The following is a 25976-nucleotide window of genomic DNA, read 5'->3' on the forward strand; positions in this document are numbered from 1 at the left end:
TGTTCCCTGGTTGGTTCCATGACATATCGCTCTAGGAAACCGTCTTGAGTAAATTCCATGAACTCGTCTTCCAAACTACCTTTGCCAATTTGATTTGCCCAGTCTACATGCAGATTAAAGTCCCCCATGACCACTGCATTACCTTTGTTACAAGCTCCTATTATTTCATGATTAATACTCTGTCCAATGGTATAGCTACTATTAGAGGGTCTTTTCAACTACTCCCACCAGTGTTTTCTTTATTGAAGAGAAAAACTATGCAACAATTGTTCCATAAAGGTCCCCAGGCATCAGAGGTAGAATTTTGAAACTAGAACTCCAGACAGTTCTCAAGTCCAATTCTGGATTCAAATAAAGTGGTGGACACATTGAGTGTAACAATCATTTTCTGCTAAGACTCACAATTAAGGCTGTAAATCCAAACAGGACAAGGAGCTGACAACAATCACTGATGTGGAGTAAGAAAAACACACTGGTCCACCAACAACCACTTGCATTTGTATATCACCTTTAACGTGGTAATACGTCCCAAGACATTTCACAGGCATGTTATCAAACAAAATGTGACACCGAGCCACGTAGGGATAGTATGACAGGTGGGTCACAGAGATAGGTTTTAAGGAAGCGAGAGAGGTAGAGAGGCGGAGAGGTTTACAGTGGAAATTCCAGAACTTATGGCCTGGACAGGTGAAGGCACGGCTGTCAATAGTGGGGTGATAGAAATTGGGGATGTGCAAGAGGCCAAAATTGGAGGAGTGCAGAGACCTGAGGGTTGTAGGGCTGGGAGAGGTTAGAGAGATAGAGAAACACTAAAAACATTAATTATACTTTACACACAAATGTGACTTGTGAAAACGATGCACAAGCTTTCTGGATTTGGAAGTGTGGTAAGCATGTGTGACACTGGAATGCATTCAGCAGTCTGTCAAATCAGTCATGCTCCCTACTGTCACAGCTTAAACATACTGAAATCTTGAACTGGTTAACAGATGGGTGTTAATTTGAAGCCCTGATCTGTCCCTGGAAATGCTTAGTAAGCCTCATATGTTTAGGAAATGCACCAGTGCATCCAATAGTGATTTTAATATTGCACTGACATTCATATATGTTACATTAACAGATTGTCCACTTTGAATACATTATCTTTTCTTCCAGCACGAACTACACATTCACAGATGGACGTGTGGCCAGAAAACCTCAGAACAGGAGTAGGCCACTCAGCCCCTCGAGTCTGTTCCGCCATTCAATTAGATCATGCCTGATCTGTATTGCAACTCCATTTACCGACCTTTGTTCCTTATCCTGATACCCTTACCTAACAAAAATCACAAAGTCTGTCAGCCAAACAAACACTAGTTCTCTGTGACTATTCATCAAAATAAAGATGCAAATCCGGTCTTTAACTGCCTCTTTCCTCTCCAATAGAAACCCAAAAACAAAGAGCTAGAAATATTTCCAATGGAGTACAGAGGCTAGTTGATGTGTCACAGATTGCGACACACTGGAAAAATCAAGCATGTACAATTTGGAATCGGATAATTCTTGAACATGCACATTCATAATTTTTCCACAAATATGAATTTGTTTGCTAACTTGCAGCCTCATTCTGCTCCTCCTGCACCCATTTTGAACTACATAGTAGAGAAATTAAAATATTTAATTTTCAAAGGCTAGGAAAAACAGCAAGGCCTGCAAGTATGCCTAGTCCTCAGATGACAAGTCAGTAATTTGTGCCAAAGTAATTCTGTGTACAAACTCAACTTTCACATTCAACACCTAGAAAGACATTCAGCCTTCCAGTACTGTTACCTGCAACTTCTGAGCATGCCATACAAGTTATGCCAGTAACTCGTATGTTTTGATCAGAAACTAACATTTTACTAATTTAAATCTACTGGATTCCAGCTGTAAAAGCAGCAGTGCTATGAAGTGAAGAATATATTTTTAACCAATTCCACTCTCCAAGATTATGAAGGATATATAACCAAACACAGTTTCATTTTGTAACTAGAGAAAAGTTTGAAGACAAACTTCTTCCTGACTATCTAGAGCTTATTTATAAAATTAACCAAGCCACTAACAATCTAATATCAGAATTTTCTAACTGTACTCACATTTAAGATAAGCAATTAAAATTTAATTATTTGCCAAAGCTCACTCAGCTAAGTTGGGATACGATTCACATGTGCTTCTGTCATATGGCCATGGTCACCCTGCAAATAATCAACAATCAAAAAAAATTAAAAGCTGCCAAATAACCCATTTCAATTTGAAGGTCAGTTCATTTTCAGTTTAGCTGGAAATTTGGAAATGAAGCTGAGCCAAAAATGAATACATTTTTCAATTCTGGTTAAAACCTTAAACACCAAAAAAGAACCATTAGAGTCAAGCTCAAACGATATTTTGGCAAAATAAATGTTAATCTTAAGGATAGAGTTAACAAAATGGAAGAGACCATAAAATCTAACAAGCGTTCTGGGGAATTCTTGCTTACATAATCTTTAAATAGAACCCATCATGATGGCACAGCTGATAAGTAAAAGGCTGTAACATGATTTAGTTTTGTACCCAAGGTTCCTTCCTCATATGAAATCACTGAATTGGAGTCTCATCAGGAAGCATCAAGTGAAAACATGATGAGGACTATCAGCTTCTAGAGGTTAAACAGCAGCACTAACACAACCTAGGATCAGATTACAACCTGACCTCAGATATAGAAGGATGCTTGGTAGAGGTAACTGAAGAAATCGCATGAAAAACTCCAGTGCGTATGAACAATTTCTTGCAGCTCCGAAATGCTACATATACATTGGATTCTTTTTATAAAAGACATATGTGAAGTATTTTCCAATCAGAAAAGGTTAAAGGGAACATCAATATGGTGTTACAATTAGATTGCATTTATAAATGAGGTACTATATCAGAATTCATAATCAATTACTCAGTGTGCACCTAGTACATAAACATTATTTACAGTTAATTTCTGTTAACTATCAAGGTAGGTAATGTAGTTAGACCAAAGTTCAGGAAGAACAACTGACAAATCCCACTAAGTATCATAACTTACAAAGTTATGAAATGTATTTTGCAACAAACATGGATGAAGCATAAGAACATTTGCCCTGAGATATTTTAAATATATTTTAGGCAAAACAAAATTATATTAAAAATGGAGAGGTGGCAAAACTAAGCTTTTAACACTGAAAGTACTGATTTATTGGCAGCATTTCAGCAAGAGACACTGGTCAGGTTCTTTAAGATTAAATTAGGCCTAATATCCCACACTAGGCCATTTGAAATTTTAATGCCAAAAGGGCCTCTGCAGAATTACAGTGTAAAGGATAATTCAAATTTAAAAATGCAATTGCAATACTGCACTGAGATTTTGGTAGTTTAACATCTATGTCCAGAATACTGATAATCAGGCCTAGAAGTTTGAAAGCACCCTTGCCTTCTGCTCACTCACCTTCCCCTGTACAGTACTGGACCGTCAAATTTTCCACATGGTGAAATTGGGCCTGTGCTGATAAATTCAGTAATGAAAGTATTAAATTGAATATATGGCAATCCTTTGAATCCAACATTTTAATTTCAAACCCCAGTGAACTGATTAAAACTAAGACTGATTTAATAGAAAACTATAAACATCGACCAATTTTTGTCAAACCTCTACTTCATTTTTCTAATTATGTACAAATATATTCACTGTATAGCCTAGGAAAAGAATATCAAATTAAGTATACTTTCATATATCTTTTGCAATTTTAGTGACATTTTGAAGTATTCAGAACAGTACATTTTACTCAAGAACTTAATGGGGTGAATGGTAACCTCGGCTACCTAAATTACCTCTTGGCTCTTATTTTTAGATTTCCATGTTAAGATTTAGAAAAAAGTCCCAAAATCTTACATATCTGGACTTCCTGATCATATGCTGTGAAAACTTTCCAAAAGCAAAGAATCATTTTAGAGACATTAAAAAAATTAAAAACTGCAAATGTTGGAAATACATAGCAGTTGGGCCAGTATCTGAGAATAGAGAAGATGGGTTAATGCTTTGATTTCTGATAAAAGGTTAACATTAAGGAATACATTAATTTCTCTTCTTTTTAGATGTTGACAGACCCACTATGTGTTTTCTATTTTTATTTCAACGAATCACTTTGAGGCTCCATTCAAACCAATATATGCATGCCAGAAATATTAATTCACTAACTAATGCATGAATTACCATTGAGCAACTGTGTTTACAATTATAAATTTAATTTTATGTTTTAAGTAGAAAAAACAAGAGAATTCAAATAGTTTCTAATCCAATTTTAAAATCTTTCAAATAAATGTACAAATTAAATCCTGGATTATTTTGTCTCCCACTGCTGCAATCACTCAATGGCTTACATCTTAAATTACTACATTTCTCCAGTTAGGTATATATTTTATTGTGCCATTACAAATGGCAAGGCATGGTCACGTGTTGGCTTCCCCATAGTCAAGTTAGCAAAATGCTATGGAAATGTCAAATTGGTTATTGAACTGAGATTTAGAAACTCAATGGAACAGTCTCGGCGTTGGGATATTTAACAACTGAAACAGCCTAATTTCTTACTAAGATGATCACAAAGTAAATATGACTACAACACTTATACAAGCACAAAATAATGCAGTTATTTGTCTTGGTTAGCAATTAGTTTTGCGCTAAAAACATATACATTATGTTGATATCACTACTAAGTATTAAATTGAAAATTGACATCCTAATTTTGACTACTGTCAAAGAATTAAAAATCAGACTCCAAATTAAAAACGATTTAAAATCCGGCATATATAAACACATCCATGGGAACTCATTGAGTTCATGGTGAGCAATCTGCAAAACGCAGGGCTGGCAAAGAAAAAAAAGCTGGTTTAAAAATGTCGTAATGTTAATCCTGCATCACCAGAAAGCAGGATGCATGTGGCTTATGGCACTGCACCGACCGTGAAAATGTGACAACTAAAGCACTGAAAAACGGTCATGAGATATTGCATCAGGTTTTCAAGATCAAAGCCCTAAAACAAAACAATTAAATAATTTGCCGATTATACACACATATATATATCGACAATAATTGGATAACACCCCGTTAGGGCGTCTCACAAGTCAAGATCCACCCTGCGGTAAAAAAAATCATGTTTCTCCTCACTCCACCCAAACTCATCAGTACTGCTCATAACCTGTAAGTATGTCCATCCATTCTATTACGCACACTTTTTATTAATACAACAGAAGTGAACAGATTAGCTTTGATGTGTCTGAACCCCGGGCGTCGGCCACAGCAGCAAGAAAAAAAATACCAACCTGCATTTCTCGTACATAGAAAAGGAATTGGGTCAAACTCTGACCAAATACAAAAAAAGAACAAAAAAAAGGATGTCCGTTTCTTAAGAGGCCACGTCGGCGACTTTATATTTCAGGAACTGCGTTCGAAATATATCCAAAGGTCGTAGAAAAAGCCATCGATAACGATAGACCCGGATCATTTGAAGGTCCCCCGTTTTAATGTTTTACCAACGGCCGGGCGCCATTTTATTACCACACAGCAAGGCAGCAGCCACATAATCTGAAAGGAAGCCTTCCTCGCCCCGGCTTTTTTTTTCCTCCCCCGAGCGCTGTATTTAATCAACCTCATGGCGATTACAAACCTACATCAACTCACCCTGAAGAGAGTCGGCTTCAACACGGAGGGGTAACAGCGACCATTCAGACGAGAATCCAGAGGTTTTTACGGCTGTCAAACAGGATTGCAGCCTCCCCCCTCGCTTCAAACTGTTTTTTTTTCCTCTCTTGCCCGGGTCCGTCTCTCCCTCTACGCTGCCGTGTACAGCTTGCGCAGAGCAAGCTGCGCACTTCAATCCGTCCGTTTTTCTCCCTCTCTCTGTCTCGTCCTCTCTTTCCCTTCCCCCCCCCCAAAAAAAAAACCACACCACCACCTTCCGAAGTGACAAGGCACCGCTCGCCTCGTCCGCGCCTGCGCACTATCCCTGAGCAGGCGCGTACAATTCGCCCACTCCCTCCCTGCGCTACTGCTGCGCGTGCGCAATCGAGAAAGCGAGCAAACCGGAGCGCGCGTCTGCGTGACTCAAGAGGAAAACTGGGATGACGCCACCCTACACGCTCGCTGGCGTGAACTCTGCTTGGGGAGGCGGGATGCGGGATGCGAACAAGCCTGCGCAGTAGGGTGGCGGCGAGTTTGGTGGACGTTGGAGAGCGCGCCCGCGCGCGCTTGAGTTGAGCTGATAATTTGAAAGGTGTGAGTAGTCGTACTGGGATAAGATCTTTTTTTATGGTAATAATGATATTGTTTTCCATTTCTTTTGTAGTGTTATTGGATATTTTTACATCGGAATGGAAGAACGTATCTTTCTAAAATGATTTTTTTTATTCTGATGAGGGAGTGCGGAAAGTGTAGTATTGAGGAATAAAATGGAAACCCCTCCCCGTTATTCTCAGGTAGGTTATCGTACAGATAAATCAAATCTGTCAACACCAGGGAACTGGCAACAGATAAATGTTACGGTAAAGACGAGTGAGAGCAGAAGTCCATTGTGGACTGGGTGATTCAGTGGTAAAGGTACTACCGTAGAGACTAGGAAGGTCTCATATTCGATTTCTAAACTACACAGAGTTAGCTAACCTCAGTTTGCGCAGTAGTGCGACACTGCAGTTGGTTTTGGAAAGAAAGCTTGAAATAAACCGTCTTTCACGTAATCAGGACGTACCAATGACATTTACAACCATTAGATTACTGATGGAGAAGGTTACAGAACTAGGGAGGAGCAAGACCGTGGACGGTTTCAAACACGGTGTAGAATTTTAAATTTGAGGCTTTGGAAGGATGGTAGCTAATGTAGGACACCAGGGATATGAATGATGGGTGAGTAGGACTTGATGGGGGATAGGGTACTGACAGTGGAGTTTTTGGATGAGCTGAAGTTGATGGAGGTTGGGAAGCCAGCCAGGAGAGCATTGGAATAGTCGATTCTGGAGATGACAAAAATTGAATGAGGTTTCAGCAGCAAATGGGCTGAGATAGGAGTGGAGGTGGGTGATGTTATGGGATATTGACAGGTTAAGCGAATGGGCAAAAATTTTGCAGATGGAATATAATGTGGGAAAATGTGAAGTCATCCACTTTGGGAGGAAAAATAAAAAAGCAAAATATTATTTGAATGGAGAAATACTACAAAATGCTTGCGTTACAGAGGGATCTGGGTGTCCTCGTAAATGAAACACAAAAAGTCAACATACAGGTGCAGCAGGTAATCCGGAAGGCAAACGTAATATTGGCCTTTATTTCTAGGGGGATGGAAGTATCTGGTCTTTATGATGGAGAGAATATGCTGTTGAAAACTCAGCTCGGGGTTGAATAAGAGGCGGATGTTGCAAACAGTTTGGTTCAGCCTGAGACAGTGGCTTGAGAGGGAGCTGGAATTGATGGCAAGGGTAGGGAGTTTGGTGGGCACCAAGGAAATTGGCTTTGGTCTTACCAATGTTTAACTGGAGGAAATTGTGACTCAGTCAAGAATTGATGTCAGACAAGCAGTCTAAAAATATAGATGGGCTGAGGTAGGGGAGGAGAAGGGCAACGTTGAAATTTACAGATTGTGGAGGATGGGAGACCAGCCAGGAGAGCATCAGAATATTGGATCTGGAAGTGACAACGACATAGGTGGGTGTTACAACAGCAGAAGGGCAGAGGCAAGCAATGTTATAGAGGTGGAAGTTGGCAGCTTTTGTGATGGAGAGGAAATGGGGTGGACGCTCAGCTCAGTCAGATGGGATGCTGATGTTGCAAACGATGTGGTTCAATTTGAGACACTGACCGGGGAGGAGGATGGAATCGCTTGCATGTTAGAGGCTGAAGACAATGGCTTCGGTGTTCCCAATGTTTAACTGGAGGATGTTGCAGCTCATCTAAGACTGGATGTCAGGTAAGCAGTCTGACAACACAGGCATTGGAGGTGTTGAGACAAGTGGTGGAGAGGTAGAGCTGGCTGTCATCAGCATCCGTGTGGAAGCTGCCCCCATGTCTTCGATTATGTTGCCAAAGGATCGCATGTAATCAGGAAGAGAAGGGGGCCAAGAATAGATCACTCGGGAAACTCCAGAAGTAATGGTGCAGGGGTGGGAAGAAAAGCCTTTGGCTACGATTGGATAGGCAAGAGTGGAACTAAGCAGTCCCATAGAGCTGGACAATGGAGGAGAGGCATTGGAGAAGGATTGTATGGTCGACCATTTTCAAACTGGCAATCTGTAACTAGTGGGGTGCCGCAGGGCTCAGTGCTGGGGCCTCAACTATTTACAATATATGTCAATGACTTGGATGAAGGAACAGAGTGTCTTGTGGCCAAATTTGCTGATGATACAAAGATAGGTAGGAAAGTAAGTTGTGATGAGGACACAAAGTGTCTGCAAAGGGATATTGACAGGTTAAGCGAATGGGCAAAAATTTGGCAGATGGAATATAATGTGGGAAAATGTGAAGTCATCCACTTTGGGAGGAAAAATAAAAAAGCAAAATATTATTTGAATGGAGAAATACTACAAAATGCTTGCGTTACAGAGGGATCTGGGTGTCCTCGTAAATGAAACACAAAAAGTCAACATACAGGTGCAGCAGGTAATCCGGAAGGCAAACGTAATATTGGCCTTTATTTCTAGGGGGATGGAGTATAAAAGCAGGGAAGTCATGTTACAACTGTACAGGGTGCTGGTGAGACCACACCTGGAGTACTGTGTACAGTTCTGGTGCCCTTATTTAAGGAAGGACATACTTGCATTGGAAGCAGTTCAGAGAAGGTTCACTAGGTTGATTCTGGGTATGGAAGGGTTGTCTTATGAGGAAAGATTGAACAGGTTGGGTCTATACTCATTGGAGTTTAGAAGAATGAGAGGAGATCTTATTGAAACATACAAGATTCTGAGGGAACTCGATAGGGTAGATGCTGAGAGGATGTTACCCCTCATGGGGGAATCTAAAACTAGGGGGCATTGTCTCAGAATAAGGGGTCGCCCGTTTAAGATGGAAATGAGGAGGAATTTCTTCGCCCAGAGGGTCGTGAATCTTTGGAATTCTTTACCCCAAAAAGCTGTGGAGGCTGAGTCATTGAATACATTCAAGGCTGAGTTAGACAAATTTTTGATCAGCAAGGGAATCAAAGGATATGGGGAAAGGGCGGGAAAGTGGAGTTGAGGTAAAAATCAGATCAGCCATGATCTCATTGAATGGCAGAGCAGGCTCGAAGGGCCGAATGGCCTACTTCTGCTCCTATCTCTTATGGTCTTATGTCAAAGGCTGCAGATAGGACAAGGAGGGATAATGCACCACGGACAGAATAATTTGTGACTGGTTAGGGCTGTTTCAGTGCTGTGGCAGGGGCAGAAACCTGATTGGAGAGATTCAGATATGGAGTTGTGAGAAAGATGGGCACAGATGTGAGAGGTGATTTTGGAGAGGATAAAAAGGTTGGAGATGGGGTGGTAGTTTGCAAGGCAGCTTTTTGGAGGGGAGTGATAATGGTGCTTTTGAATGGGAGAAGGACAGTAGCTAAGGAGAGGAACATTTGGCACGTCGGCGAGCATGGGGGCCAGGAAGAGAAGCTGGGTGGTCAGCAGTTTAGTGGGGATGAGGGGCCAAAGGAGCAGGCGATGGATCTCATTTTCAAGATGAGCTTGGAGAGGGTATAAGGGGAGATTGGAGAGGAAGACCAGGGTTCAGCAGAAATCCACTGATATATTACCAGAGTTGAGGGGTTCGCTATGAAGAGAGACTTGAGAAGTTGGGGCTTTTTTCACTGGTGACAAAGGGATTCGATCGGGTAGATACAGAGAAACTATTTCCTCTGGTGTGCACATAATCTTAAAATTAGAGCAAGGCTATTTACGAGTGACATCAGGAAACACTTTTTCACACAAAGGGTAGTGGAATTCTGGAACCCCCCGCCACAAAAGGCTGTGGATGCTGAGTCAATTGAAATTTTCAAGAACACGATAAATAGAATTTCAATAGGTAAGGGTATCAAGAGATATGGAGCAAAGGTGAGTAAACGCAGTTGAGGTAAAGATCAGCCATGATCTAATTGAAGGCAGAACAGGCGCGAGGGGCTGAATGGATTACGCCTTACCTCTGTACCACCCGCAGATTTGATGGGCTGATTAGTCTGTTTCTGTGCTGTAACATTCTATGATTAAGCTTGGCTGTGATGCCATCGACAATTGAATAGCCTGTTAATTGTGCAAATATTCTACCTGTGAAACGGAGGCCTGACACCTCTGATTCTAGTGTTGTCTAGTATTTGTAATGAGTACAATAAACTATTTCATTAAACTTCATATATTACAGCCTTACCAGTGATCATACCCTGCACTATATGCATTCTGATAATATAGGAAAGTCCTTCAAAGTTTATTTAATGTTCTTTGCCCATTACCATTATTACTTTTACCTAAGTTCAACAAAGTTATCTTGATTAAAAAAATCTTCCAATGTCTGTTTGTGAGCTAATATAATCCTTTAGTTCATGCATTATTTAACAAAATTGTTATCAATACATCTCCATAGATGATTCTTACACATTATTGTTCTGCACCCAAGAATATTAGCAAACCATTGTGAATTTGGAGGAAAAAGAGGCACCAACCTAAAACAAAAAAGCTCGTGTTGCTGAGGAAAGCGTGGAACGTAAAAAGTTGTAGTTAAGTCCACCAGTCCCTGGTTTGCATGTTGATCAGAGGAAAGCACTCTTCTGTATGGAGGTATTCCCCAAAGAGCCAATACAATTGAGAGATAAATCAGTCTCTCATGCAGGATGGACAACTTGCCCCATATGCCGGAGGCTGGATACACTTGTTAAAACCATATTGTACAGCTGTACAGTATGCACAGGACATGAATACTTTTACAATTATTTTGCAATAGGCCCTGCTTGCCAAAGCAGATCATCTCTCTGGTTGGTGTGAGACTCAACACACTTTATTATGCCAAGATGTCTCTAAACAGCCCTCCATGGAGTCTGGTGGCACTATGGCTGATCTTGCACTCCAAATCATAAATGAAATGTTACAAGTTTAGGGTCTTGCTTTAGATATTCTCTCCGGTCCAGCGGTACTATTCACTCCTGTAAGCAGTTTGAGCACCTTAGATTTCAGGGTGTGCCTATATTGCCCAATATCTAACCATAGGATCACAAATCCAAAAGTCTCCCCATGTGATCTGAACTGGATGTTCATGTCTTTCACCCATGTGCTTCTTCAATCTCTCCGACTAAGAAAATTGATAAGAATCACGAAGCTGCTTTATTTCACGGCACATGAACGTTCAGAGCACTGCTTATGATCAGATTCTCTTATTTCAATCAGTATTACCTTTCTTTGTGTAATAATACAAAATAATTAACATGCTATGCTTCCCCACATCAATGGGTCATCTTGCTTGACCTAAACAAAGTAACTTCTAACTACTCTCCTATGTCCTAACCTTTTCGCAGCTTTTGTAAGACCAGATTGCCTTTGCAGACTTTGCTGGACCCTCAGCCAGTGTCGTCTCTTGTTTTATCTGCCTCTCTTCACAGCCAGAAAGGAACTAGAGAGTTTCCAACACAACTGGTGTGAGGTGGGATAGGTTAATGAATTTCTTATTCTTTAAAGTCTGTGGGGAAACAATATCAAAGCTAGCTCATTTAAATTTTTACCACCTATAATCTCAGTGTCTTTTTTAAACTTGTGTGAATACACTGTGCTTTGAAATACATTTTAAAAAGTAACTCTTCTTTCAAATCCTTTCTGTGGATAAATAATAAAAAATCCCGAATCGTGACAGTTGGAGTACCAAATCTAATTAAGTTAAATGTTGTTTGGCTAGGCTTTAGTTTGTTGAGGTTGTTTGTAGCAAGTTCCTTTTGTCTCTGGTCTGCCACTGTAAAACATAATTTAAAGTAGAATGTTTTGATTAGTTGTCTTGTTATTTTCTATTATTGTGCCAGCTTGGATATCAAAAAGCGACATATAACCAGCTGGTGCCCCTGGTTCTTCTGTTTTCCTATTCCTCTATTATACTTGTTAGGAGCTATTAGAAGCACTGTGACAAATAGTCCCCATATAAAGCTTTCCATCATAGAAAAGTTCAGAAATTAATTAAGAGAACTGCTAAAAGTTCTGCTAATATGCTGATTTATTTTATGTATATATTTTGGTTCACAGGACCTGTCTATGGAAGATGACAGTTATGGAGAGCAAGTATAAGTATTGGAAAGTAGCCTGAATTGTAACAGTGACTCCTCTGAAATTGCAATGCAAAGCAATAAGCACAAAAGACCCATTTGTTACAGAACAATAGGGTTCTCTAGATGCTTAACATTAAATATTACAAGGTTTCTTCCCCCATGTATTTTCTCCCTCCCAAAGCCATTGACTCCTTACTGGATACAGTTCCAAGGGTGCTTTACAGTACAGTACCGTATCCAAATAGCCATTATTGTTTGAACTTTGAAGTGAGTGTTGGCAGGATTTTTGATTGCAGAGTACATTACAGCTGAGCCCTGTTGTCCTCAACTGACATCCATACACATGTACCTCCAGCTACAGCCACTGGATAGCTTAGCACAAAAGCCAATTGTAGTGCCCCTGACTGCATGGAATTCTTTTCAAAGAAAAACAGTGACAAACTGCAAATGTGACTTCAAATAGAGGAAGTGATCATTTTTAAGGGAGCATGCATTACAAAGTACCACTCATTTTTGTTTTGGGATTTAGTTTATGACTTGCCTAATAATCTAGAAAGTAAATGCACTGTATGGCAAAGTACTGAGTAACCAAGAGTGCCCTGATATTTGATCCCTAGTCTGCGTTGATTTAACTAATCTCAGCCATGGCAGCAGTGAGTGGCAGTACGTTTGGCTTCTATGCCCTTGAGCTTGAAGGGGAATATAACCATTCCGATTGCTGCTGTCTAGTGCAAGTGGCACGTGTGGATGAGGTGACAATAGGATTATGCTCAGCTTTGATATGCTCCCTACAATTGATTACGCTGCCAACAAACATGGAAAATGGTCACTTGGACAAAGGTATTATAAGGTTGCCAGCACTCACCTGCTTTTGAACCAGGCACTCCAGTTTTGGGCTAGCTGATTTGTAATTTTGAGAAGTTAAAAACTGAATTGAAAAAGTCCCTCGCTGTATTTTTACACAAGCAGGGGAGGAAATCACATACATGCTGATGCTCTTTTATATGCAAAAATGAAATAGCTCATTTTGTACTAGTGTCTGCTTGATGAATTAATTATCACCACAGCCTCTTTTGTAACTTGTAAAGAATCTTACAACACCAGGTTATAGTCCAACAATTTTATTTTATATCCAAAATAAAATTGTTGGACTATAACCTGGTGTTGTAAGATTCTTTACAATTGGCAACCCCAGTCCATCACCGGCATCTCCACATCTTTTGTAACTGCCCACCCAGTCCAGTTTCGACTGGGTAAAAGGTAGAATAGTGAGCCGTTTCAGAACAAGCCACCATCTTGAAAAGAGGGGAAAAGTAACCTATTTTGATGTATGCATAAAAAACAGTCCTAGAATCATAGAAAGGTTACAGCATGGAAGGAGGCCATTCAGCCCATCGAGTCTGTGCCGGTTCTGTGCAAGAGCTATCCAGCTAGTCCCAGTCCCCTGCCTTATCGCCGTAGCCCTGCTCATTTTTTCCTTTCAAGTACTTATCCCGTTCCCTTTTGAAGGCCATGATTGAATCTGCCTCCACCACCCCCTCAGGCAGTGCATTCCAGATCCTAACCACTCGCTGTGTAAAAAAAAGTTTTTCCTCATGTCACCTTTGGTTCTTTTGCCAATCACCTTAAATCGATTTCCTCTGTTTCTTGACCCTTCCACCAATGGGAACAGTTTCTCTCTATCTACTCTGTCTAGACCCTTCATGATTTTGAATATCTCTATCAAATCTCCACTCAATCTTCTCTGTTCCAAGGAGAACAACCCCAGCTTCTCCAGTCTGTCCACGTAACTGAAGCCCCTCATCCCTGGAATCATTCTAGTAAATCTCTTCTGCACCCTCTCTAAGGCCTTCACATCTTTCCTAAAGTGCAGTGCCCAGAACTGGACACGATACTCCACTTGTGGCTGAACCAGTGTTTCATAAAGGTTCATCATGACTTCCTTGCTTTTGTACTCTATACCTCTGTTTATTAAGCCCAGGATCCCGTATGCTTTTTTAACCGCTTTCTCAACCTGCTCTGCCACCTTCAATGATTTGTGTACATATACCCCGCAGATCTCTCTGTTCCTGTACCCCTTTTAGAATTGTGTCCTTTATTCCAAATTTCATCTGCCAAGTGTCCGCCCATGCCACCAGCCTGTCTATATCCTCTTCAGGTCCATCACTACCCTCCTCACTGTTCACACTTCCAAGTTTTGTGTCATCTGCAAATTTTGAAATTGTGCCCTAAACACCCAAGTCATTTATATCAAGAAAAGCAGTGGTCCTAGTACCGACCCCTGGGGAACACCACTGTATACCTCCCTCCTGTTTGAAAAACAACCGTTCACCACTACTCTCTGCTTTCAGTTACTTAGCCAATTCTGTATCCATGCTGCTACTGCCCCTTTTATTCCATGGGCTTCAATGTTGATGACAAGCCTATATGCGGTACTTTATTAAGTCCGATGTGTTCGTAAGATAGAGCATAAAAATCAGAAAAAGTCAGCGGAGTTTTGTAAGATGTGGCAAACTTGCCAAATGTAAATGTCACTTAGCGTTTCCCTAATGTTGACTGCTGTGCATTGGTTCAACATAAAGTTGTCATACTTTGCAATGCAGAAGTGTCATTGCGTGTGGTGGTAGTGCGGTAACTGACGCATGCGCCCTACTCGCATCCCGCTGGCAGACTGGAAAGGGAGAGGTGCTTCCGGGTCGCGAATAAGGGGGTTGCGCGTGTTTTGTGCGCATCTGCTGAGGTCTGTAGTTTTTTTTCAATGTTCTGAAATACTGGCGGCTTGTAATTGTTTAATACGGGGCTAAAACTCTGAGGAGCGGCTAAGAAGCAGGACCGCGGTCGAGTACTAGAATTACTGTGCTAGCAAGGTACCAACATTAGTTTTAATCTAGGAAAGTAGCACGTTTGACCACAGAAAGTGTAATGTGGGCCCTGTCAGAAAATATATGAATATTTTAAAAATTGCATTATTCGGGATATAATATTTCTACCTCTTCTAAAATTAAAATTCTTGATTTAAAAATAAATGAATTCATGGTGCTTAGTTTGCCCCTGTGTCTGGCCCACCATCTTATAATTGATCCTTCGCAGTGAGCTGAGGCAGTTCATTCCCCTTCCTCTCAGTAATTTGATCTAATTGCTTTTGTATATTTTGCTTAATATAGCGAATGGGTTTATTGTGGGTTCCTGCTAGGAATTGGGGATGTCTACTGATACCTGTATTAATGTTATAGTAGCGTAGCAAGCATAATGTGCATGCATGTTATGTGATCTTGCTTGTGTTGAGTTTATGATCTTAGTTAAGCAACCAGTGGGAAACTAGATGGGTCACAATGGTCTTTTCTGACTCTCTAAATTCCTATATTCCTGAAGTTCTCATCCACCTCACAGCAGCTGCTTTCAAAGCAACATTAGGGAGGCCTAGAGGCAGATTGCTTGGCCACAGGTTGGCTTTGTAAGACCAATAGACAGAAATAATCAGTTAAGTAGGTTTGCTAATTGTAAACAATTTTACAACACCAAGTTATAGTCCAACGATTTTTATTTGAAATCTACAAGCTTTCGGAGGTTTCCTCCTTCCTCAGGTAAATGTTCAGGAGCTCCTTGAAGCCTACGCATTTATACATCACAGAACAATACATGGTGTTTACAGACTGCCCCTGCAACTGCCCGTTGCCAAGACAATCACCGTGTTCAGACAGAGAGGTGTCACCTACAGAACCCCCGAATACACATTCAACAAAAAAACAAACAGGAAAAAAAAACAGAGAGAGGCAGAAACATCCGGAAGGCAGAGAAAGCCAGCAAATGACCCACTATATTAAAAACAGATAGCTTTTGTTCGCTGGTGGGGTAACGTGTAGCGTGACATGAACCCAAGATCCCGGTTGAGGCCGTCCTCATGGGTGCGGAACTTGGCTATCAATTTCTGCTCGACGATTTTGCGTTGTCGTGTGTCTCGAAGGCCGCCTTGGAGAACGCTTACCCGAAGGTCGGTGGATGAATGTCCCTGACTGCTGAAGTGTTCCCCGACTGGGAGGGAACCCTCCTGTCTGGCGATTGTTGCGCGGTGTCCGTTCATCCGTTGTCGCAGTGTCTGCATGGTCTCGCCAATGTACCATGCTCCGCGGAGGGCATCCTTTCCTGCAGCGTATGAGGTAGACAACGTTGGCTGAGTCACAGGAGTATGAACCATGCACCTGGTGGGTGGTGTCCTCTCGTGTGATGGTGGTATCTGTGTCGATGATCTGGCATGTCTTGCAGAGGTTACCGTGGCAGGGTTGTGTGGTGTCGTGGACGCTGTTCTCCTGAAAGAGAAGTCTGAGGAGTGACCTGATAGAGGTCTTTAAGATTATGAAAGGGTTTGATCGGGTAGACGTAGAGACGGCGTTTCCACTTGTGAAGGAGACCAGAACTAGGGGCCATTAATATATAGTCACTAATAAATCCAGTGGGGAATTCAGGATGTTTTTGTAAGAATTGGTGAAATTGGGGAGAAAACGATTGGATGATGGTGTGAAGCTGATGGTAAAGCCAACAGAAGGCAGAAAAAGTCATATCATTCAAGGGGCAGGAATTAAAAGGAGGATAATTTCATGACTGAGTTCAGTAAACAGAAATATACAAGGTTAGTTGATGAAGGAGAGAGATGGATAACAATATGAATAAATAAAAAAGAAATAAATGATAGCTTCCATGGTTCATAAGACAGTATGCCCTAGATTTTGATGGTGGAAAATTTGTAGCTCCCCAATTGCTATCTATTGCATTACCTGAAAAGTAGGCTACTATTGATGAGTAAAAGACTGCTGTTTCTCTCTGCAACCTCTTGTGAACCGATTCCATTATACCGTGGTTCAGCATCAAAGTTATAACACTCTTTCTCTTTCCCCACCACCCCCCATCCCCCAGCCATAATTATGACAATGCTAAAACGTTTTATGCTGCTAATAACATCAGATGGAATTTTGCGCATAGCTTCTATGTAAAAAAAAAATCACAATTCCACAATTCTCACTCTTTTAGGTCCTTGCTGAAAGTGCGTGGGCACAGGGTGAGGATGAGCCACACAGTTAGTTAGCTGACTTGACACTCTCTGCCAAGGCTCAGTGAATAATGACTACTTGGGAAATGTACCAGAGGTTGTATAATAGTTGTGGAACCTGACCGCACCAGGGAATTAATGCCTTCAGGAGGAGGAAATTTAAAAAAAAATAAACTTAATATGTAGCATCACCATTTAATCTATACCAAGCAAACACTCTTTGAACTTATAATACACTTTGGGTTCGGGTGATCACCAGGACTTGAGATTAACTTTTGTAGTTGATGGTGTTGTCTAAACTCCTCACGACACTCTGTTTTGTTACATACTCCCTGATTTATTTCATAGTTAATGAGAATCTAGTGCCTGGGTTTATTGTCATGATGTGGAGATGCCGGTGATGGACTGGGGTTGACAATTGTAAACAATTTTACAACACCAAGTTATAGTCCAGCAATTTTATTTTAAATTCACAAGCTTTCGGAGGCTTCCTCCTTCGTCAGGTGAACGATGTTCACCTGACGAAGGAGGAAGCCTCCGAAAGCTTGTGAATTTAAAATAAAATTGCTGGACTATAACTTGGTGTTGTAAAATTGTTTACAATTGTGTTTATTGTAGCAGTTCAACGTTGAGGCTTAGGACCGAACCATTGAAGTTACAGGGGCAGCAATATTGTGGAGCAAAACATGAGACTTTACCTTACTAATGTTTCATTGGGAGAAAAAAAATGGTGATGCAGCATATTAAGTTTATTTTTAATTTTTTTTCCTCCTCCTGAAGGCATTAATTCCTTGGTGCGGTCAGGTTCCACAACTATTATACAACCTCTGGTACATTTCCCAAGTAGCCATTATTCACTGAGCCTTGGCAGAGAGTGTCAGTCAGCTAACTAACTGTGTGGCTCATCCTCACCCTGTGCCCACGCACTTTCAGCAGGGACCTAAAAGAGTGAGAATTGTGGAATTGTGATTTTTCTTTCCCGTTGGACAGGTAGTTGGAGGTGATGGTGTTCCCATGATGTTGCTGCTCTAGTCCTTGGTGATCGAGGTTGGAGGGGAGGGAGGGAGGGATTGCTAAAATCACCTGGTGAGTTGCTGCAATGCATCCTGTAGATCATACATACTGCAATCACAGTGCACATATGATGGAGGGGGTGGATATTGAGCTCAGTAGCAGGGACACCAATCAACAAACTACTCTGTTCTTGGATGATGTTGAGCTTCTTGAATGTTCTTGCTACTGCACCCACCCTGACAAGTGGTGAGTATTCCATCACACTCCCAACTTGAGCTTTATGGATGGTGACGATGCTTTGAAGGGTCAGTGAGTGAGCCAGTCACAGCGGAGTACCCAGCCTCTGCCCTGCTCTTGCAGTCATGTTAATATAGTTGGTCCAGTTCAACTTCTAGTCAGTGGTGACTCCTAAGGTGTTGACGAGTGACTCAGCGATGGTGGTGCGATTGAAGGTTAAGGGGAGATGGCTGGGCCATTTTGTTCGAGTTGGTCATCACTTGACACTTATGTGGTGCGAATGTTACCTAACCTCATCTATTCCTCTAACCAGTACAACTAATGACTAAAGCTGGTCATTCATTTCATATTGTTTCTAGGATTTGCTGTGTGAAAAATGTTGCCGCTATTGCCTACATAACAACAATCACTGCACTTCTAAGCAATTCATTTTATATGAAGTGCTTTGACGTGTTTGAGTGATGTGATAAGGCATAAAAATGCAAGTCATTTTTTTTTCTTGGCATCATTTAATCACTACTTGATTTACCTTGTCTTTCTTCCAACCCTTTTCAACATTGAAAGAGATGGAGAATGTAAAAGGAAAAAAGAAAGCATACCCCATGCTGTTAAATAGCACCAAATCTTCTGCGAATTTGCACATGTTCAGAGTATGCATGTTTTTGGATGAAACTGTGGAGGGAGGGCAGGGAAAAATTGTTAATGATTTAAAAAGAAAAATGGGAGATCTGAAGAGGAAAAAAAAATTAAGTTAGTTATTTTAGGCCTTGTGCGCCGTTGTGTGAGAGTGACCAGCACTTGTGTCCAAGAGTAGTTGCCATCAGTCACAAATGGGTAGTTCAGAACTGAAGGCTGTTGGAAAATGAAAGCTCTTCACATTTTATTTTTTCCCCCTCTGTTCGCATACATTTACAAGAAAATTAACAATCTGTTATATTGTTCTAATTGTGGTTTACTATGCTTTTTCATTTATTTTAACATAATTGTCCCAATGTTCCCAAAGGCTGCCAGAAGTTCATCATTTTAGCTCAACCCCACGTTCTGTTCTAGTCCAGTGCCAGGACTCACTTAGTTTCTTGTTTTGTAGTGTAATTTGAATAGCAGTAACTTTAATCTGAAGGAAAATTTGGGAAAAAGCAAAATTAGTAGAATAAAGTATATATTTTAAAATTTTGGGCAGCAGCTAATGAGAAAAGTGAATTTTCAGTCCGTCTTGATTGATATTAACATTCAGGGGGCTTGGAGCTTTGCCTGTAAGAGGACTCTTTCTGGCAGTTACGACAGAGCAGGATGATTATCCTTCATATCTCAAGTCATAGTTCTTGTGATTAAAACTGTAGACTGTAAAATGGTTCTATTAGCAGATGGCAGAAAAAAAACACTGTTTTGCCATAGTGGAAATAGAGGTGTAGCTACATTGTCGAAAGCCCACTGTTTCTGCTTCAATACTAAATGTGGAAGTCTCTTTCTAGTGGACCAGCGACTCTTTTCAATGCTCCTATATGTCAGTTTCACTTGTGGAGGTACCAAAGTAGACTGGGAGTTGAGGGGAAAGGAAGTAACTGAGATAAATAATATGAATAGTTAGTTGGAGGAAAAATATCTGAATTTCTCCCTATTGTACACTGACCAATTTTAGGAGATAAAACTTGAAAATGTTTCCTTAAGTTGATTCTTTTCATTATTTTACTTGGCAACTGTTAACATTGGCATTATTGTTTAGCTGTCAAATTGAAGACTATTGGGCAGAAGCAGAGATAAGAGAGATTTGCTATTCTTCAGTGATCAGACAAATGGTTGCAATTTATTGATCAGTGTTGTTTAACAGCAGCAGTTATTTTCATGCTGATAAATTAGCTTTTCATCCATGCATAATTTTTGCAATTTAAAATTGTTGCATTTTTTTTAGGATGGCCCTCAACAAATCCATGCATCCAAGGAACCGATATAAAGACAAGCCACCAGATTTTACATATTTGGCATCAAAATACACAGAATTCCAGCAGCACGTACACACAAACTTGACTGGGAAAGTGAGGTATGCTAATGAATAAGGGAAGCTGTCCCACTGGTACCAACTAGCACTTGTTTCACTGTCTGACAAAATCTGTCTGGTCCCTGCTATGAAATATTTGCTGTTGTCTTGAGGGGTGTATCATCGAATTGTTTTTGTCCCTAGAGAGTTGATTTTGTTCTCTTGTGTGTGGCTCATCGTTTCTTTGGTAGCACTATTTAATTTTTATAAAGCACTCTGTAAATTGTCTATGATTTAGAGAAGATTATTATACAGAGGTGTTGTAGTGATGGTGGGCACCTGCTATTCTTTAAACCATATTACTGACTCCTGAATATACTGCATATTGTTGTACAGCAGTTCCATGTGCCCTGGTATCTGTTCTAACTAGCTATTCTTCATATGTGAACCTTGACGGTGAATACCGACACACTATTTGACCATGGGTGTCATCAGTGACTAGGTCCATTCTGTTCTCACCCAATGTCTACACATGGCGCTTTCCAACAGGGGCTACTCGATAGTAATAAGAAGCAAGAACCCTGGCTGATTTATCCCCTCACTCGCCTGAGGCCAATTGCAGCATCTCAATTGCCCCTCAATTGAGATGAGCTAACTTAGTGAACTGGGAATTTAACTTCGGATCGTCCAAAAGCAAAATACTGCTGATGCTGGAAATCTGAAATAAATTTATTTCTGATCATCCAATGTGTACTCATTAACTAAACTCAGCAATTAAGTACTTGTGATCAGCATTTTCTTTCTATTAAATTCTCTTTCCATTCAATTTGTTAGTTTTCCCAATTTTTCATGGCACTGGTACAAGCTCTCAGTGGCCACTTATTTAGTTTACCTCAATTAATAAGCAGTACTTTTTCTGAGGTTTGTGGGTATATTGTGTTGCTGGAGTCTTTCAGTTTTTATGTAAATCTCTGAGATTTCCCCAATGGCCCAATGGGGAAAAGCACCCCGTGGAAGGTCCCAGATTCACTTCCCAATTTGTGCTTAGCTGTTCTTAACAATGGGAGTTTTACAATTGGCCTTGCCTGGTTTTGGAGAGGGAAAATCATCCAGGATTGCCACTTGTGGTCACAATGCAGTGACCCCTGTGGGAAGTAAATGAATGTCTGCTGAGGACATGATTGAGCTTCACTGTAATGGCACCCATGATGGAATAGCCCATCAACACAATCTGGCTAAACTTGTGTATAGAAAATAGCCAGTGACTAGAGGTGTTGGCCATTGAGTTTTATCCCAGTAGGAATCAAATCTCTAGCATACTTGTTTTTTTTTTAACAACTTGTTAATATAGTGAATGGTAGATTTAACATGTTTACTGACATTTATTGAAGAGGATGTGTAGTTGACTCTTAATTTCCTGTGAAGTGATCTAGCTATCCACTCAGTTGTTAAAAGAAAATCGCTACAAAACAGGATAATGATAAATCTTGGATGGAGCTATCGGCAACAGCACATATCAGTATAAGATGGGAAATCTCATCCCAGTTAACCCTGTGAAGACCTCCTCACTAATGTCTGGGTATTGGTGTCTAAGTTGGGAGACTAGTCAAGAACAGTCTCTTAGACTGTTCCATCATCATCCCTGGGTATGTCCTGACCCCTGGCGGGATAGACCCACCAGAGGTGAAGGCACAATGGTGCACAGTTAGGTGGGTGCGGGCCTGGGAGTCCTCAACATTGACTCTGGAATTTGTACAGTCTCATAGCTTCAGGTCAAACGAGACCAAGGAAACCTGATGATTACCACCTAATGTGTCCACTCTCAATGACTAATCAATACTCCTTCATGTTGAATCACTTGGAAGAACCACTGAGGGAAGCAAGGCCGTAGAATGGGTGGAAGACTTCAATATCAATAGTACCACCACGGACTGAGCTGGCTGAGTCTTAAAGGTCATAGTTGCCAGACTGGGCCTGCACCAGGTGGTATAATAGAATATATCATAGAATGATGCAGCACAGAAGGAGGCCTGTGCTGGCCTCTTTGAAAGTGCTATCCAATTAGTCACATTTCCCTGCTGTTTCCCTATAGCCCTGCAAGTGCTTCCCCTTCAAGTATTTATCCAGTTCCCTTTTGAACATGCTTCCATCACCCTTTCAGACAGTACATTCCAGATCATAACAACTCGCTGCATAAAAAAATTTCTCCTCATCTCGCCTCTGGTTCTTTAGCCAATTACCTTAAATCTGTGTCCTCTGGTTACTGACTCTTCTGCCACTAGAAACAGTTTCTCCTTATTTACTCTATCAAAACCCTTCATGATTTTGAAAACCTCTATCAAATCTCCCTTTAACCTTTTCTGCTCTAGAGAGAACAACCCCAGCTTCTCTAGTCTCTCCACATAATTGAAGTCATGCATCCCTAGTACCATTCTAGTAAATCTCCCCTGCATCCTTTCTAAGGTCTTGACATCCTTCCTAAAGTGTGGTCCCCAGAATTGGACACAATAGTCCAGCTGGGACCTAACAAGTGTTTTATGAAGGTTTACCATAACTTCCTTGCTTTTGTACTCTATGCCTCTGTTTAAAAAGTCAAGGGTACCGTATGCTTTTTTAACAGCCTTCTCAACTTGTCTTGCCACCTTCAAAGATTTGTGTACGTACACCCCAGGTCTCTCTGTTCCTGCACCCCCTTTAAAATTGCACCATTTAGTTTATATTGCCTCTCCTCATTCTTCCTATCAAAATGCATCGCTTCACACTTCTCTGCGTTAAATTTCATCTGCCATGTGTCTGCCCATTTCACCAGTCGGTCTATGTCTTCCTGAAGTCTGTTGCTATCCTTAACATTGTTTACTACATTTCTGAGTTTCGTGTCATCGGCAAACTTTGAAATTATACTCTGTATACCCAAGTCCAGGTCATTAATATACATCAAAAAGTGCAGTGGTCCTAATACTGACCCCTGAGGGACACCACTGTATACTTCTTTGCAGTCTGAAAAACAACCATTCATCACTACTCTCTACTTTCTGTCTCTTAGCCAATTTCATATCCACATTGCCACCGCCCCTTTAATCCCATGGGCTTCAATTTTGCTAACAAGTCTATTATGTTGTACTTCAGCAAATGCCTTTTGAAAGTCCACGTAGACAACATCAACTGCACTACTTTTATTAGCCCGCTCCATTACTTCATTAAGGACCCAATCAAGACAGTCAAACACGACTTGCCTTCCTCTTTGGGCTAGAAACATACTGATCAAGAAAGTTCTCTTGTACACATTTCAGGAATTCCTCCCCCTTTTTGCCCTTTATGCTGTTATTTTCCCAGTCTATATTAGGATAATTGATGTCCCCCATTATCACTACTCTATAGTTCTTGTATCTTTCTGTAATTTGCCTGCAAATTTGCTCCTCAATCTCCTTCCCACTATTTGATGGCCTGTAGTGCACACCCAGCAGTGTAATAGCTCCTCTATTGTTCCTTAATTCTGACCAAATAGATTCTGTCTTTGAACCCTCAAGTACATCATCCCTTTCCAGTGCTGTAACGGTATCTTTGACCAATACTACCACCCGCATCCTCCCCCTTTGTTCCTTGCCTATCTTTCCTGAATATATTGTAGCCAGGAATATTAAATTTCCAATCCTCCCTTTGTATTTATTATAAAATAAAACTGAAGTCATAAAGAAAAAAAGCATCAAACATCAACATTTGAAGCTGGAAATATCTTTGTTCCATCACATTTCACTCTTGTAACTTCTGAGCTGCAAAACTGCCAACTTAACTGCCTGTCCCTATCCTCAGCATATTGAAATAGACACTCACTGCAATCTTCTACTCCAACTCATTCTTTTCCAGGACTGCAAATTCCTCATCTCCTTTAATCTCTCATCTTTTAGAATCTTGAAGTTTTTAAAACCCAAGTGTGGTGTCACTCTAATCACTGCTTCCTAATTTACCTCATCTCTTTTCAGTCCAGGGTGGTGTCTTACACTGGGCCTTGGCTCTTTACCAAGATTTCCCAGTTTATTTTAAAAATTACATGGTGCCATGAAGCAGTTGATTATAGACCTTTACCATACATTGAGTTTAATCCTAGCTCTCATCAAAAAAGAATATCTTCAGTGAAGTGAATTTACTTTTTTTTAATTACACAATATTTCTGTGAGCAAAAAGAATTTAACTGGCATTAGCAATTCATTCAAAAATAGTCGGTCTGCATCGTAACTGTACAGCTGGTTTAGGAATGGCATGTGCTGTCCCTATGGAAACATAATTTAGAGTTGGGACATTTTAGAAGTATGATTTTGAGGGAATAAAGAAAGTTCCATTTGTACATTTGTGAAATATTGTAAAATAAGGTCTATCAGTACTTTTTGGCTTAGCAAATTGTCCAGATGCCAGTGTCTGATTCCACAAATTAGTGTTTGTCTCATTTGTTTCCGCATAAAATTGACAGAATGCCACAATTTTCTGGCACTCTGTGAAATTGTTAGATTGAATTTTATTCTGTTTAAAATGCTTTTCATAGTTCTGATAATGTAATGTCTTCCTTACTCATACAGATTTGTGTTTTTTTTTTGAGGGATCAAACTATTGAAGACTGCAGTAGCATTTCTCTCCCAAATCAAGAATGTATTAGTTAACAGCCTGTAAATGTGTTCCAAGAATACTGTAAATTAATGGATATTGCATGGTTCAAAGACTCTCCCCATGTCAAGCGAATTGACAGGAAATCAATTCCAATATGTCTGCCTGTGCCATTTTCTAACTGGCTTTAAAAGCTGCATCATAACACAGGTGACTTACCTGTTATTTTTTTCCACTCTTCCTGTGGGCAGTCTCCATAAGGAAACCCAGCTGGACAATCTCCAATCAATCTGTGACGTAACATTTTGTTTTCAATTTTGGAGCCTCTTAAGTTCCACCATATGTAAACCCGAAAACATAGACAGCTCTGCCACTTGCATCCTATTGTGCTCAAAAGTGCCCCTATTCTTGCCAACATCCACTTGCTCCTGGCCTTATGGCATCAACTTCAAAATTTTCGTATAGCATCTCAGTAATTTTCAAAATCCCTTCAGCACTGCTCCCCTGCTCACTCCCGCTGCTCATTCATCTCTAGTATGAACATTTCCCCTCTCCCTACTCCGACTCACCATCTTGCCCCTACACACAAGAATTCACTTTCCAAACCCCTCCGTCTTGTTTCATCCTCCCCCAATTTCAAAAGCCTCTTTAAAACCTACCTTTTTGATTGTGCCTTCGGCTGACTTCCCAATTTCCCCTCATTCTCTTGTTTGGGTCTGCCCCCGAGCTGTTACGTGCATTGTGACATTTGCTCAGTTAAAGATGTTATAAATGTATGTTGTTTCTCTTCCTGTTTGTTCCTTTCGCCCTGCCCCTTCCCTTGAAGATGGTAACTCATAAACGTAAAAA

The 25976-nt window shown here is 40.7% G+C and overlaps 2 protein-coding genes across 4 annotated transcripts in view; one reads left to right on the forward strand and one right to left on the reverse strand.

Annotated features, from left to right (window-relative positions):
* The window catches only part of LOC137345011 (lissencephaly-1 homolog), a 111540-nt gene extending 105579 nt beyond the window's left edge, over positions 1 to 5961 (reverse strand). Inside the window, exon 1 of the mRNA XM_068008350.1 lies at positions 5697 to 5961. The gene's annotated coding sequence lies outside the window, so the exon portion shown is untranslated. The remainder of the gene's footprint in view (positions 1 to 5696) is intronic.
* A 458-nt stretch (positions 5962 to 6419) lies between these two features.
* mettl16 (methyltransferase 16, N6-methyladenosine) overlaps positions 6420 to 25976 on the forward strand; it is a 92678-nt gene continuing 73121 nt past the window's right edge. The window contains exons 1-2 of one of the 3 annotated variants that reach the window (XM_068008353.1): positions 6420 to 6490; positions 20466 to 20594. In XM_068008353.1, the coding sequence (XP_067864454.1) occupies positions 20467 to 20594 (128 nt within the window). In that variant the 5' untranslated portion in view covers positions 6420 to 6490; position 20466. The other 2 variants (XM_068008352.1, XM_068008351.1) reach the window with 2 other exon arrangements.

This window comes from Heptranchias perlo, chromosome 28 (assembly GCF_035084215.1).
Source record: "Heptranchias perlo isolate sHepPer1 chromosome 28, sHepPer1.hap1, whole genome shotgun sequence".
NCBI lineage: Eukaryota > Metazoa > Chordata > Chondrichthyes > Hexanchiformes > Hexanchidae > Heptranchias > Heptranchias perlo.